This window comes from Pyrus communis, chromosome 1 (genome assembly GCF_041283825.1).
Source record: "Pyrus communis isolate YQ-2024b chromosome 1, ASM4128382v1, whole genome shotgun sequence".
Lineage (NCBI taxonomy): Eukaryota > Viridiplantae > Streptophyta > Magnoliopsida > Rosales > Rosaceae > Pyrus > Pyrus communis.
The window spans coordinates 11400327-11416978 of NC_142565.1; the positions used below are offsets into that span (position 1 = coordinate 11400327).

At 34.9% G+C, this 16652-nt stretch overlaps 2 protein-coding genes across 8 annotated transcripts; one reads left to right on the forward strand and one right to left on the reverse strand.

Moving 5' to 3' along the window:
- Nucleotides 1–1160: 1160 nt before the first annotated feature.
- On the reverse strand, nt 1161–4703 carry LOC137721580 (Pentatricopeptide repeat (PPR-like) superfamily protein). Its single transcript, XM_068460671.2, has 2 exons — nt 2436–4703; nt 1161–1632 (listed from the first exon to the last, which is right to left on the reverse strand). Exon 1 carries the CDS (start codon nt 4544–4546, stop codon nt 2561–2563), a length of 1986 nt encoding a protein of 661 aa, XP_068316772.2. The 5' UTR covers nt 4547–4703; the 3' UTR covers nt 1161–1632; nt 2436–2560.
- A 5381-nt stretch (nt 4704–10084) lies between these two features.
- Nucleotides 10085–13971, forward strand: LOC137720456 (putative E3 ubiquitin-protein ligase RHB1A). 7 transcript variants are annotated; one of them, XR_015964432.1, is made up of 7 exons: nt 10112–10276; nt 11484–11609; nt 11825–12188; nt 12287–12396; nt 12520–12620; nt 12755–13105; nt 13575–13971. XR_015964432.1 is itself a non-coding variant. In XM_068459526.2 (5 exons), the coding sequence occupies exons 2-5, from the start codon at nt 11541–11543 to the stop codon at nt 12779–12781; spliced, it is 570 nt and encodes a 189-aa protein (XP_068315627.2). In that variant the 5' UTR covers nt 10085–10276; nt 11484–11540; the 3' UTR covers nt 12782–13323. The 7 variants fall into 7 exon arrangements, 2 of the variants coding, with proteins under 2 accessions (XP_068315627.2, XP_088553502.1); XR_015964433.1 differs by lacking the exon at nt 13575–13971 and adding an exon at nt 13415–13551; XR_015964431.1 differs by lacking the exon at nt 13575–13971 and having other exon boundaries at nt 10111–10276; nt 11449–11609; nt 12755–13323.
- The last annotated feature ends 2681 nt before the right edge of the window (nt 13972–16652 follow it).

Below are 16652 nucleotides of genomic sequence, written 5' to 3' on the forward strand. Positions count from 1 at the left end.
TACATGGTAAGGGGATTTTCTTTATATGGATGAAATGATGTGACCCAACAACAATAAGAAAAAAATGAAAGGAATTTTTATTGCGCAAATGTTCATTTATTGTAGTGGCTGAAAGTAATCATGCTTATGCATGCTGATGCGGGTTCAATCCCTACAGATTTCTTTTTCCCCCTAACAACTAACGCTATCGTTTTTACAAGTAACAGTTTAACCCACTAACGCTATCCTTTGTCTATAATTTTTTATTGTGTCAATCTCATGTGTTTCAGAATTATATTGAACTTTAGCTAAATTACATTCATAGTCCTTGTAGTTTAGATTTTGAATTTCGTCCTTGTAATTTTTATCTTTGCTTTTCAAGCCAATTCAATTGGCCTTGTAGATATGGTAAAGTAACTTTAAACCTTCTACTTGGTTTCCTGCCTTTCTTATAGTGTCTTGGCACGTAACTCAAAGAGTTTCATTGAGCGTGCCAAAATAGTGTTGGTGTCACAATTTACTTGTGAGTGTTGGTGCTCTTTGTTAGAAATGCATTTGAAAGCCTTGAGTAGGCATCGAGCTCTTTTAAATGAGTTACAGCTTGTTTGGATGTGATTTTTAAATGACTGAAAGCATTTGTAGTGAAAATATTTTTTGACACAATCCCTAATAAAAATACTAGTAAATCCTAAAAAAAAAAAAAAAAAAAAAAGGCACTTAAAGTGCTTCCTAGAAAAAACACATAACTGATACTTCTTATAAAAAGCACTTCAAGTGCTTTTGGAACCCAAAAATATTTTTTCTAAAAGCGATTTCAGTCATTTTAAAAGTATATCCGAACAAGCCCTCATTTGTTACTGTTAGGTGTGCCACTCTTAGCTAAGACCAAAAGGATTTAAATGATGTTATTGTTAGATTGTAGACCGGTGCCACAAGTAGACTGAGCTTCTATCAAGAGACTCTGCCACAAAGGGATTAAAATACATGTTAAGTCTTTTCTATGCCTTGTTATGTAAAGGACTTTAAATATTTTTTTGAGTATGAAAAAGTGATAACCATAAACTGATTGAATTTTGGTTCAACTCAGTTTGCAATTCTGATATAAATATAACCTCATAATGTATGACAAACTATATGGAAATGAAAAGATAGGAAAGAAATGAAGTTAAACACTTACCAAATATTCAACGAGTAATAACTTGAAAGGAAATGAGAAATACAAGCAATCAGGCAAAGTTTAAACCTATTCAGGCAAGTTCTATTGCTAGTCGGGCAAGTTCTTGCTAGCAACTGAAGTGCTTTGAAATAAAGTTTTAATACAAGAATCAATATTACAAACAATGTACCAGAGCTTCAACCGTAAATACAATTGCAAAGGTGTTGAATTACAAAAGGAATTTGGAAAAGGTAGGCTGCATAGCTTTGAAGTCTTTTTGTGTTGTGAGTTGAATGTCCTTGTCTTCTGCTTTTATGCTACCTTTTATAGAACAGGCCTTTCTTCCGGTTTAAGCTTTTTCCTCTCAGATTAATCCTGTCTGCTCCCACTTGTTGATGTGACTGTTGCCAGAGAATAAAGAATTCACATTGCAACTTGAGCTTTTATCCTCTCAACAGCAGTCAACAACAGCTAGTTGTGAACTGAAAAGTGCTGACCTGAAACGTGCATCGATCAACAAATTCACTTTCTGTTGCATCTTCTTTGGTATTATGGTAAATACTCGAGGATACATAGATATTATTTTAGTTTAATTAGTCTAACCACCTTTTGCGCAACCGTCCATTAATTGTATCAATTCTTTCCGTGCCTCGTTACAGGAAACAATTTTGGTGATGAAAAACAGCAGCAAGCTGACATTAGTTTGACCGCATCGGTTTTACATGGATGAATTTGCAAGTTGATTCTTATGCAAAATGTATAGATACAAGCAATGTTCTACGCTAATATATATTTATATAAACTACGAGGAGGGTCATTCGAACTTGGGTGCAAGAGGGGGAGCACATTACTCTAACCAACTTGACTAAGCCAAGTACTGCAAGGACACTAAATGGAAAAGAAAGATTAGATTTCATGGGTCATCATTTTCTTTTGTTATCTTGCACATTAGTGCACAAGGAAGCAATTCTTCCCAGATTTCAAAACTAAAGAGGTGAAGCACTGAGAAGAAGACAATAACTGGTCTCTGGGACAGAAAAGCACTAGGAAACTTGGGATTGAAATCAACAATAAGAACTTGGGTGTTTAAGAATGACAGGAATGAATTACTAATTAAAAGACTAGATAGGGAAGAAATGCCAGAATCGTTACGAGAGACACAGTTTTTGGTAGTAATATTCTCGAAATAGACGCATTATATAGATAAATAAATAACTTATCTAAGAACTAATAGCAGGTGAGATTTTAATGAGACATGAAGATTTGTTTTATAAATGTAAAAGACTCGGGAGATCCTTACCTCACAAGAAACCATGAGAGCTGATCACCATCAGAGTGGAGCTACCAATCATTTGAGTGCTCAATTTTGAAAGCTGAGCTCCAGACTGACGAGGGCGGTCAAGGGCAGATTCATCCAGAACATTGTCAAACCATCGCATCAGACGTATAACTTTTCCCCTTCATAAGCCTGAGCAGCATCCCTAGCATGGAATACACCTCTGGTGCTTGCGGGTGGGATTCATCACCAGAAACAAACGTATGAATGTCACCCCCAGTCTCCACCCAGCTACAACCTGGAGCTTTATGATCACAACTGTTCTTCATCATTTGGCGTACTCTTGCTACATCATCCCAATGACCTTCAGAAGAATAGATATTAGACATGAGAGTATAATTTACAGGCTTGTTTGGCTCCAATGCAAAAAGCTTTTCTGCAGCCCATTTTGCTAATCCTACGTTTCCATGGACTTTACATGCCCCTATGAATGCTCCCAAGGTGCTTGGATCAGCTTCAGTGGGAATCGATGTCAAAGCCGTGAAAGCCTCGTCTACAAGACCAGCTCGCCCTAGAAGGTCAATTAGACAGGTATAGTGTTTTGAATCTGGAATAATCAGATAGTCATCGGTCATTAATCTAAAGTAGTGAAGCCCTTTCTTTACCAACCCTCCATGACTACATGCAGAAAGAACCGCAAGAAAAGCAATGTGGTCTGGCCTTGTGCCGTAAGTTAGCATTTTCTCAAAAACCTCTGTAGCTTCTTTGGAAAAACCATGGAATGCATATGCGCATATAACGGACGTCCAAGTAACTCGATCAGGCTCAACAACCAAGTCGAAACACTTAGACGCACTAGAAATACTACCACATTTGGAGTATGCACTTATCAGAGCATTAGCAATTGATGAAAAGAAATCAAACCCAAATTTAACCATGTAAGCATGAATTTTCATAAGTTCAGTAGTAGATGACACGTTACCACATGAGCTAACAATGCTTGCCAGAGTTAATTCATCAGGATAAAAGTGTTCCCGCAACATTTCCCGGAGTAGTTTAATAGCCTCCTTCTCTTTTCCATGTAGTCCATATCCCACAATTATAGTGGTCCAAGAAATGACATTCTTGATGGGCATTGCATCAAAAACCTTCCAAGCATCACCTATGTTATCATTCTTTGCATACATGTCAACAAGTGCGCTGGAAACTAGAACATCTGAATCAAAAGCCTGTCTAATGATAATGCCATGAACCTGCTTTCCCGGCTCACAAGATCCAAAACTACGACATGAACTGAGCAGACTGCTAAATGTAAACTCATCCCCCTGAACACCTTCCAGTCTCATCAAATTGAATACCCTAAAAGCCCCTACAGCCAAAGAACTTGAAGCATAGCAATTCACCATCACGTTCCACAAAACCAAATCCCTGCACAATAAGAAATCGAAAGCACGCCTTGCATCTTCAACTAGACCATATTTTGCATAAAAATCAACAAGAGCACTGCCCACAAAGCAGTTCGAATCAAATCCTAATTTCACCAAAAAACAATGCAATTGCCTACCAATCTCAACAACATTTAACTCAATGCAAGCACGAAACAAGCCATTAATCGTTATATCATCCGGACTAACTGCTTCTAACAACATCCTCCTTAAATAATAAAACTCCAAATACAAATTCGGTTTATACTCACTCCCACGGTTGACAAGCCCATAAATCAAGGTATTCCAAGCAACCACATTTCTCACAGGCATTTCACCAAACAGCTTCTGTGCATCATTGAATTCCTTGCACTTGACGTATAAATTCAGGACATGAATTTGCAGCGACTGCAGGTTATGCAAACCCAACTTTACCACATGTCCATGGAATTGTTTTCCCTCGCGAAGAAAACCCATTTTGGCTGAAACTTTGAGGGCGTTGGAGCAGAAGTAATGGGCGGATTCAACCACCGGCGTGAAGGCACTGCGTCGACTCGGAGGGAAAGACGAGTTGGTTTGATGAAATGGGTGGGCATGATTTGGGGCGTCTGTATTGGTTTGAAATGAAGCAGGAGGAGGGGTTGGCGGGAAACGTAACGGTCGTTTGAAGTGGACGGTGGGGATTGAAGATGAGCGGCATCTGGACAGCATAGCATAATAGTTGGCTTCTTTTGACGCCTTTTTTATCCAAATAGTAGCGGCAAAATTGAGGCCTTGATAAACAAGATGAGGCCTTCCGATGCAGAAATTCTAGGTTCCGACAGTAGGACACGTGTTCGTGCGGATTCTAGGCGCAAAAAAAAAAAAAAAAAAACACTCCTATCTCATTGTCATTGTCATTGTTTTTGTCATGTTTATTGAACTCAGAACTTTCTGGATCTAAAAAATCTGAGCCTAAGGATCAAATGATCCGAGCTGTTGAAATTTGATTTAACGGCTACAATTATTATAATTTTTAGAGGGGCCTCCTGTTTATAGCTGTTAGATCAAATTTCAACTGCCTTGATCATTTGATCCTTAAATTCAGATTTTTTTAGATCCGGAGAAGATCTGGGTTCATGTTTATCCGGCCCCATTTTGTGTTTCATCCCCTCACACCACTTCATGTCCCACCACCAACAGGTGCCGCACTCAAGATCTTCTACTCTGGGATGTAAAATGTATCTTTTCTCACCATCCCCATAGTGTATAAGACAAATGTATGCATTTCGATTAGGGTTGTATTCTATAGTTACGATTCTACCATATATGTCTTTTTCATTCCGTCGAAAATCGATTTTACGGTATAGACGGTTATGACCTCCCCCTCTATGCCCTGCGGTAATGATTCCTCTAGCATTACGACCTTTACCACAATGATGTTGTCCATAGATCAAATTATTTCGTGGATCATATTCTGAATTCAATGGTTTCAATAAACTCCCCGCATTAGTTCGTTTTAGGCGGCTAGATCTAGAACTACCTTCAACGGTTTGTGTAGCCATAATATTTTATATTCAGTAAGATCTGTTGACTTTGTCTCCCATTCCGTTGTAAATAAATAATCTTATCATAGATCCATTGAGGTCTTAAAACTTTATAATGTCTTAAAACTATATAATCATGAAAACAGCAACCCTAGTTGCCATCTTTTTATCTGGTTTACTTTTCTATAACATTCCTCTTTCTCACGGACACAAATTTCTCTGATTTTTGGTTAGTTTAGTTCCACCCAGGACAATTTGAAAAATTCCTATTGGACAGATTAACAAATCTGACCATGTGGCACTCCTAAAGATTCATTCTAATAATAGATTAAAAATAATATTATTATTGTAAGCAAATTATGTAATAACAAAAAATATTAGAACCCTTTGTTAATTGAAAAAGGGTTAAAATGTCATTATAACTGTATCAACAAAACTAAAGAAAAATAACCAAAACAAAAGTTTTGGGTAATATAGGAAATTACATACAAAATAATTATTATACTTTTTTTCGTTCTCTCCCTCCCAGCCATGTAAACCGTATCAGTTTCCTCCTACCTTCCTCTCATCCACGTTTTTCGTCCAAATAAAATTAACTTTTAATGACAAAATAATTACATAGAAACAATTGTTAAAGATATGAGCAACTTCTACAGCGAATAAAAATCATTTGAATATCGTTACCAAAAAAACTATTTATATTTCCTCTCTTCCTGTAATTTTACTAACCTGATGAGTACAATTGTTAGTTGTTATTATTAGGATTAGGATTCGGATTAGGATTGGGTGATAGATTTATGGTTCAGCTACTTTGAAGGTAAAGTGAGACTTTGTTTGGGTAGAGTATATATAAATGGTACGGTTAGGCTTGGTAAGGAGATGCTATAAATAAACAAGTTGAGGCATTGACACGCCCAAATAAGTTTAACTTATGTATTGTCATCTCGATGTGCACATGTAGACATCCGAAATTTTTTTTAAAAACATCGACAAAACAATGAAAGAAAATAATTCACTGTATTTATACACATGAAAAGATAAGGAAAAAGTCATTTTCCATCCATTAATACACGAAAGATTTGTCATGTCAAATTTCAATTGCTTGCGTTTCAAACAATAACTCATCTCTTGTTTTGCCTCCATGTTATTGGATTGTTTATACATGTTCTTGTTTTATTTGGGGTCACTTTGGATGCAGTCCCTAACTACCAATGTTCTTTGACTAAAATCTTTGTGGTTTTTAGTTGTTGATCGAAGTCCTCGATATTAATGTAATAATGTATTTTTATATAGGTTATTATATTTTTAAATTAAAAATGAAATTTGTAGGTATTTATATTAATGATATTTTAAATAAAACCCACAATTTATGGGATTAAAAAAAATTAAAGATGAATTATACTCTCCAATATATTTTGTGTGTGTCTATGTGTGTGTGTGCGCGCGCGCGCGCGCGTATATGGGTACTTTCATCAAAACTAACTAAAAAATTATTGTACCAATGTATGGGTACATTTTTCAAAAGCACAAAAAAAAAAAAAAAAGATATTAGGCATAATTACATTATTAAATTTCTTCTATTAAACTTGATATAGATATATTCTCAAATCAATGAAATAGAATGAACCCATATAAGTTTAAAAAAATGGATTAGAGAAAAGATTGAATGAAATTTTATATAAACAATGGGTACATTTTAAATTAAAAAGGGTACATTTTTAACAAATTGGTATATTTAAGAATGGATACATATAAGATTAAAAAATTGAAATTTTTTTATAAAAATTTAATGGGTACAAACTTATTCTAATTTTATTTTTTATATTTAGGAAATGTTTGAATTGAAAATTATTTAGAAGTTTAATAAGGATGTGAGTATTAAAACTCTAAATCAATTACTAATTTTATTTTTTTTATAAAAATTATGTAACTTACATGTAATTTATTAATATATTAATGCTAGAGACTTTGATCAAAATCAAAAAACTAATAAGGTCTTAGTCAATGAACATTAAAAACTAGGGACCGAAAACTAATTGTTCCTTTATTTATATAACGATATATTTGCATTAACAAATAAAGAAATAAGTTGGTATCAAACTCGTTATTCATAATATTTGAACTTAAAACTTCTCACTCTTACAGATAAAAATAAATACTACTAGATTGTAGTGCTAAGTGATTTATACAAGTTTGTGTTAAGTAATGATTAAACTCTTCTACTTGAGACTGTCCCTTGATCCGTAAATCTTGACACAAGGTTAGAATTCTAGTTCTTCCAAAGTAGTATCTCATTGATTGCTTGGGCTCCCCTGGAAGGGGCCTTCTTCGCCTTCCACCTAAGCTGAGTAGAAAAGGCGCAAAGACAATCCCAGAGAACAGTGAAGCTTCATAGGTCTTTCTGTCCAAATGCAGGTAGTCTGCATCTTGACAGATATGTTTATTTCAACAAGACTTATTATCACGCCCTAAATTTTTTTTTTTTTTTTTGGGGCATGAATAAAAAAGGTAACTTAAGGGTAATAACAGGTGACTGTGTTGAACTAAAATGTTTCATTAAACAAAATAATTTACATAGTCGTTACACATAAAAGAAAACGACAACAACTCCTTAAAAAGTTATATGCAGTCTCTTTCTTCCTTGTCAGCCACTAGATTCCTATCTCCAGTAACACAACTAATAAGGGGTGAGCTAAAAGCTCAGTAAGGGGCCAAGGTCTCAAGTGATTAATATTATTAATGTTACAAATGTTTTATGAGTAATATAATGCAAGAACAATACTTATTTTCTACCCAACCCGTTAATCTATATATTGAAGCACCCAGACCTGCATGTCTCATACCATGCATTTTACCACTGTGGTCCCGAGTGCTTTAATATATAGAATAACCCCCATCAACTAACTCAAGTTCATAACCCCTTTTGCTAGTCATCTTATCTGATTCATTGATCTCCAGCCTAAATCACCCACATCGACAATTCTCATCGATATCCCATTCTACTGTGCACATCGGGCTCACATGGAACTGGTTTCACAATGAACAAACTCAACTACACAGAAGCTAATTTCCACATTTCCCCCAACATAAGTAATTCCCTTACTTCGTTGACAAATGATAATGATCATGCCATTATATAATATACCACATAATAAAGCACATCTAAGTTAATAGTTGAATATATCTAAAGTTCACATAACAATATTTCACAAGTAACAAATGTAATCAATTAATTCCCCAAATTCCCCTACCTCGACCATCTCCTCTTATTACACAAGTACTTCTTTTGCTTATCTCCTTTAACACTCTCTTACACACTTTCTATGCAAGGTACGTATTGCATTTTGCAAAAGGAAAAAAAAAACACAAATGGAGCATTGCTCCTATTTATACCATAAATAAGGCGGCAAAAGTTGTTCTCATTGGTTATAAGTTTCAACTTCAATTGCTAATCCACCATTCCACATTAGCCATAGGCTTGATTAGTCATCAACATAGGTTTCAATAGTCATCACCCTAAAGTGCTTACTAAGCACTCTAAAAGCCCTCCGTGATAACACCTAAGCTACATACTTTTCACCAAACAAGCTAATGATCATATTAGTGTCCTTAGGTCGGCATGGTGAGTGAACTACATGGCGAACTTTGCCACTCCAAGAAAGCCATTTGTCCTCACTTTCCTAGTCCAAATGGGTTAATAAAAAAAATGTATAAGGTTCGTAGTGAAATAATTTCAACCCAAACTTAGCTTAACCTAAGCTAAATAAAAATGTTCCCCTTTAAGCAAAACTAAATAAAAGGAGAGTCTAAAAGTTTAATCAAATGAGCACGACTGGAAAAAGGTGCATAAAATTCAGAAATTATAGGACTCCACACTTATACAAGTTTGTGTTAAGTAATGATTAAAATCTACTCACTCATGTCTAAAATTGTCATCTTGTTCAACAAAAATAATTTTATCATTTTTATGGTTTGTTAAACACAATGAATTAAGAACTAACTCATCTTTGTATTATACTGACATTTTTTTTTTCTAAAAAATACTTCAAGTTCGAATATTCGACAACTATTTAAGAAAACATACCAAATTAACCGTAGATACGAACATAATGTACTAGAAGCTTAGAAAAAAATTTGTCACTCACTTGAAAAGTAAAGTAAACAAAGTGTAATGGATTGAGGCTTCAGAGAGCAATTTGCATAGAACGAGTTTATCATTATATAACATTCCAGTTATACACACATCACATTGTGTTATTAGAACGAAACGTCACTATGCCGATAACTCGTTTATGTAAAGTCCTTCATAGTCACGCTTTCTAAAATTTGTTATTTTCCTCAAAAACTGATTTAACCCATTGGAAAACCCCACTTTCCACTATCGATGGCAATTTAACCAGTCCAATCAGATCCTCGTAGGTAACCGATCTGAACAATGGGAAATTCATTATCCAACGAGGTTTGGTTATAGAGGATCTCCGTTAGGAGATTCTACGGTTTCGAGTTCGAAAAAAATAAACGGATTCATGAGATGACATATTTGAACCATGTCCGCCCCCGTTGCCAACCCTACTTCCCATCCACCATACCACGTCATCCTTCAACTCCATAACCATAAATGCATGAACCACGAATGAACTAAGTGGTTAATCACAAACTTAACCAATCAATTAAATTAAATAATTATAATTTAAGAGTAACAAGTGGTTAATAGAGACGTGCACTACACAGCCAGAGCATCAGCATCAGCGTACGCGAGGCGAGAGAGAGGGATATGACTCATATGAGAGTGGAGCGCATACTGTGCAAACGCAGAAAGCAACTTCCCACAAAGGCCAAAAGCGATTCTTTAATTTCCTTCTTTCACCGACTGGATATTTCTTTCCACAAAACGCTATCTTTCCAGTTTCCACAGGTAAAAGCTTTTGCTCTTTTCGTTTAAGGCTCGCAAATTTTGATTAATTATTTATCTGGGTTTTTGTGTGCAAGAACTAATTTTCTTGTTTGGGTTTTCTTAATTTTGTGAAATTTGCATCTGGGTTTTGATTGGATTTGTGGGTTTGCAGCCTTTGATTCAATTGGGTTTCTTGTTCGCTATTTTTCTGTTTTTTTTTTTTTTTGGGGGGGGGGGGGGGCGGTTTACTGTTTTGTTTCGAGTGATTTTTCAGTTTTTTTTTTTTCAATTGGGGCTTTTGTTTGTCTTAATTGCTTAGTAGAAAAGCATTGTGAGAGTTGAATGAGTGTTTGGAATTGAAGAGGGTCTCAAAGGCTTTGTGCTTCTATTGTTCCTTTTAGCAAAGGAAGCATATTGGGGATTCTACAGGTTGTCCTGTTGTTCTCATGCTAAAAATACTTTAAGATTAGGTTCGATTGCTAGTGATTGCATACGAATTCAAAGTGCAACGCCATCACTAATTTCTAGTACTGCATGCTTAGAAATATTTCGTATGTATCGTGGTTTTAGCCGCATTAATTCATAGGATTAGCTTTCTCGAGTGATGGCATTGTGGGCGGGAGCTTTTAGTTCCGGAAAACTGACGCCAATATTTGTCTGTCCTGTGTTATTGATTGCTCTAGTAACTATAGTTTGCATACAGAAAAACATGTCACCTTAGTCCCCCATAAGCATGAGCATTAAGCACTTCAAGTTAAATGTCATACTTCGGTGAATCTGGAATGGCTGAGAATTTAACAGATGGGTGTTTGTGATAACCCCTTTTCTTTTATAGTTGCAGTTCTTATTTGATTGCAATTAACAACGTAAAATCCCATTTAAAATTTTTGGGATCATGAAACCATCAGTTTTGCACAGTCTGAAAAGCTAATTACATCGTCTCTTCATAATTTACCGACTATTTTGTTGGCTGGTCGATAATTTTGCAGCTTACATGTTTCTGCCTGTTTGAGACCATATTTACTACCTGTAAACTCTTATTTCTTATTCTTGCCTCTTTGCGAAGGTTAATTAAATATTTTAAGCACTTTGTAGTGGCTTCTTTTATGTTTTAGTAACATAATATCCTTTTAACGTTGTAGTATGTAATCTTCTTAACTCATAGTAACATTTTAATTATTTTGAATCTATAGCAATTGACTTAGTCGCCTATGATGCTAAATAACAGAAACCAATGCCCCTATCTACACTTGTGTTGGGTGCATAACAAGAATAACTGCAGAGAATGGGAGGTTGTTGCTGTTCTTCCAGAAAAGCTCGTGTGCAACTGCATGGAGCACCTGTATATATCTATGTCTGTGTATTTCCCTTCTCACTCTAACATCTCTTTTGTTATTATAGTTTGTTTTCATTGAGTACCTGACTGTTTCGGGCTGATAGAGGAAATAATTTTATCACATGTTATTAGGAGAGTTGCTTGTTTTTGCTATTGTATTGGTTTACTATATATGCATTAACATTTCATTCTTAGTTATCTTTCTTTCCTTTCTTAAAACCTCTTTTCTTCAGTGTCCTCCGGTTTTGGAAGAGCAAGAGTTGTTAAGATCTCATGATGTCACAGCCTCCGCAATCAGTGCAGGACTTCTGGTTCGTTGGGATTTGGAATCATCAATACCTGACTCTTACAGACCCCCTCCTCCACCTTTGCCATATGATATGGTCTTTGGATCAACAGATTCTGATTCTGCCAGGGAAACAATTAGTTGCAGTAGTTTTGATACTTCCGCTACTTGTGGAGATCTTGGGGAATCAGACTGCAAAGTTCAAGAAAGTTCTTTGGATATCTCACCGAAGAAGTTAGGACTTTCAAAATCAAATGAACCTCATGGTTTAGAAAAAGAAGACGAGGATGTTTGTCCTATTTGTCTCGAAGGTACTTTACCATCAATAGAAGAGAAAATCCCTTTTTGCTTCACTTTGCTATTTTTAACTGCGGGCAGCTAATGATTAATCTTGTTTCTCCACTCGCAGAGTATGAAACCGAGAATCCAAAGTTTATCACAAAATGCAAGCACCACTATCACCTCTCGTGTATCCTTGAGTGGATGGAAAGAAGTGATGCCTGTCCTATATGTGATCAGGTTTGCCTTTTAAAATAAGTGATACGTGCAGTTATTATATATTTTTCATCAGATTGTCATGGAAAGGAGTTCGTTTTTCTAGATAGTGCCTTTGGTATTCATCTGTCAACAATGCTTGCACAGGAAGTCATTTCACCAATGAAGAAGGTAAAAGAAGAGTAGAAATTACTGATGCACCTGATTTTTGGTGGAATGATGATTACGGAACGGTTACAATTGTAAGGGTGAGCCTAGTTAATTGTTGACTGGATGAACCCTAGGTGCTAATTATTGAGTCATCAAATCTGTCTGAGTTTGTCTTATGTGGTATTTAAAGCCCTTATGCTTGCAACTTAAAGTTTCTCCTCTGATATTTCAGGAACTGGCAGTTGACCAAACCTTGTAGTTTGTAGCTCGTTCTTTTGTAAAATCAAAGTTTATTTGCTGCTTGAAGCCAGAGATTGCCAACTCAGTAGACTCTAGACCGACAGTAGCGCTTTGTTTCGAAACTTGCCAGGGATGTGTGGCCTGCAGATTCATTTATAATTTCGGTCATGCTCAAATTGAAGATTGCACCGAATCTCTTTAGTTAGCTGTATTAGCGGGTCAGTTGATGGCGGCAAAGTCTCTTTCCCTATGTTTATAGCTTGATTCAAATTCTCAGACAGGCCTCTAGATTTAAAGTGGAGCAACCAAGAGGTTAAGAACAAGGCCTTCCTGTGGAACCAAGGTAACGGCAGTTCCGCTATGTACATATCTCTAGTTTGTTGTAGGAACCCTTCTGTTGCCCATTTGTTGCTGTCTGCTGCCGGATTTGATCATACACTGCAGTCCTTAAATTTGTAATTTGTGTAAATCACATCTCTTTTACTTTGTGGGTGGATTTGATTTGGAAAAATTGTCTCATGTATAAAAGCATGCAATGATCAAGAAATTTAGTCCTGAAAAGTATACCACACAAAGTTGATCTTATATACATTTGGGAAATTAAGGGTTTCGTTGATAATCATTTCGTTTTTGTTTTTTCGTTCGAGATAAGAGGAGAAAATAGGAAGAAGGGCCGAGGTAAAATGGTGGGAGAGATGTGGAAGTGGATGTTGAATGGTACACAAAATGCAAACTGAAAACAAAAAGCGGAAAACAAATTAGGAGGTGTCTCACTGTACATTGATGATATACTAATTTTTCTCCTCATGCAGTCTTGCTATAACATGAGGCGACATCGTACTTTTGGCCTCCCGGTCAAACGTTACACCAAATCAGAACTGGCGGTCCTAAGGATTGCAACGTACCGTATGAGTTCGAACTCGAATTAGAATTTCGGAACCCTTGCTTTCAGCTTAATTTTTGTTGAACTGTCTGCTTCAACTTCCAAGAAATGGGAAAAAGCGTACCTGCGTATAAACAATGCAGATTAAGGATGAGCTGGTGGCATACAAGAGACTCAGAGAGGCACAAAGCGAGCCTCTTGTTATCACAAAGGGAAACATTTGGAAACCTTCTCTCACTTGGTTATTGTGAAAACAAGGACTTGTCTACTAGTAAAACGTACTTGTCCCCAATATATAACAAGCTTTTTCTTTTTTATACAAGCAATATTGAAAATCTTAAAAAAAAAAAAATTCGAACACAAAACTGTGAGTGCTTGAATGCGAGAATTTTACATTTACAATAAACCATATCAATTATTAAACTTTTGTATTAATGCTTTCGAGAAATGATGTTGTTTTGATGTTCAAATAAAGAATTGTCATTGTCGTTGTTTCCAAACACTAGAAATAAAAACACCATATTTCATGTTTTTTTACATCTCGTAAGACCAATTCTAATGTTTGGAGTTAAAACCTAAATTTTTAACTCAGAAGATTTAGGTTATCAATAAGTTTTAATTCCGTTGGGCTCGTTCTGGGTGGACAACAACCTTGTCAGGGTAGGCCTCACTTCCTATCAGTGCGTGCATGTTGGGCGCATCAAGCTTGTGCGACCTCCTTTATTCTAGGCGCATCTATGCGCACTGTGGGCTAGGATCTTTAAATTAGGACAAATCTTGGTTGGTATTTGCCCCCAAAAGTCAGTTTTAACTCAAAATTTATTTTAGAGCCAACTATTGAGTAAGTTTGGGGAAATTTAAAACCTAAATTTCAAGTTTTAACTTAAGGATTGGAGATAGTTTAAAAGTTTTAAACACAACTAATTATTGGACGACATCTCAGATGATTGAACGTCTTTTGAAAAGATAACACTAAATTATTCAAGCTCTCACGGACGCTTAAACTTTAAAACTTAAGTGACAGGTAACGTATCAAAATCAATCACAAGTGAAGCATAACCTTATTATATATTCTTAATCTTTGAATAAACACTCCATCTTTAATACTTAACGACATAGGTTACGTGTTCTATTTGAAGAAAACGGAATGATGGCTGGACCACTTAATTCTTAACCTTTACAATTAGGTCATCATTAGCGTGATGATTAATAAGACAAATTTTAAAAAAGCAAAAAATAGAATCGCAAAGTTCAAAGATTTTTCCAAGGCACGCGCAGCACATGGACAAAGACAGGACGAAAAGATTTGTCAATGACTCTGCCACTACTTTTTCTGAAATAGGATTATATTCCGATCATTTTCATTTATCATCCTGCGTTAAATTATTTTAAATTTTTATTTAAAATTCAACATAAATAATATTTAGAGTTTTTTAGATTCAGATTAAAAAATATAAAGTATTTTTAAGAATGAATCCAGTTATCTAATTATATGTTTTTATTTCTTTTATACTCATTTTATGTTTTCTAAAAATATTAAAAATCAATTAAAATCTTCTAATATTATGCATTTTCCAACTCTAAAAAAATATATTTAATATCTTATAACAAAAAAACTGATATATTAACATAAATTTATCTGCAAAACATTTTACGCTAACTCAAGTAACAAATATATGAATGTATATAATACCTATACGTGAGATATAAAACCTAATTAAAAGGTAGAAAAAAACATAACATACCTACAAGCAAAACACATTAATCTGAGACAGGTTGATTATAAAAAAAGAATCAGTCATATAGGTAGATAAATATAATTAACCTGTGATATAGGTTGATTATAAAAATTAAAAATAAAATCTATAAATAGGGTTTAAAGCACAAGGAAGAACGAGAAATAAGCAAAAGATAAATAAAAAGAAATAATTAAAGAGATAATTGGGAAAAAATTTGATTTTTATAATAAATCTTATCATTGAACAGATAATTATTAATAATTAAATAATTAAATATAACAAATTGGACTTATTTTAATAAACTGGACTATTCCTACATATCAAGTTTCTCCTAATATTTAACGAAAGTTAAACGCATAATATACAATAAATGATTAAGATAAATTAATCTCTAAAATAAAAAATTAGAACATTTATCGAAAAGGAAAATTATAAATATTTAGATCTGTTGGGATCCAACCCTCCCCTAATTCTTGGTCCCCACTCTCCTTATTTTTAATTTCTTTTTTCCATACGGAACTTATTATTTAATTTCCAATTTTTTTTGTCAATATTTAGTTTCCAATTTAAAATTCTCTTTATTCGATATTTTCCGTTCCCCTGTTGAAACTTTGAAACTTGAAAAAGAGATGACCTCCCGCGTGAGTGGACTTAAGAGAACATTTGTCCCCCACCATTACCTTTTCTGACCAATTATTTTACCAAAATACCCTCCATCACAAGAGTGGTTTTCTTGTCCCTTTCGTGAAAGCTACTTCGACTTATATTTATTTTCCTACCAATATAAGATAGTAAGGAGAATTTCAAAGGATATATAGGAGTAGGTAATGCATTTTTTGGGAGTGTGATTATTGCAGTGCCCGCCAATTACATTTTGAATCAAGCTCTTGTGTCTTATGGAACAAACATAGTCATTCTCGGGTTTTATTAATTTTTATATGTTAGTAAATACATGAAAAATCGAGAATTAGACAATTATAGTTTTTATTCTAAATAAGTAATTAGCAAGCATGTAATCAAATTTCAACTGAGTTACATAATTGTTGATCCTAAAAATTACAAAGCCTATGTGGCTCGCAGGCCGAGTAACTAATAAGTTAACTACATCCTTTGGTTGAATGCAGGGCGTGCCAAGTTGTCGGCCGAGCTCGGCTGAGGAGTAAAATTTGTTGATGTTGCATTGAGCGCGTTGATGACTTCTTTATCTTGCAACTGCAACCGAGGAAGGAACAAATCTCGGCATTTGGATTCTCGAGCCTGAAGACGAG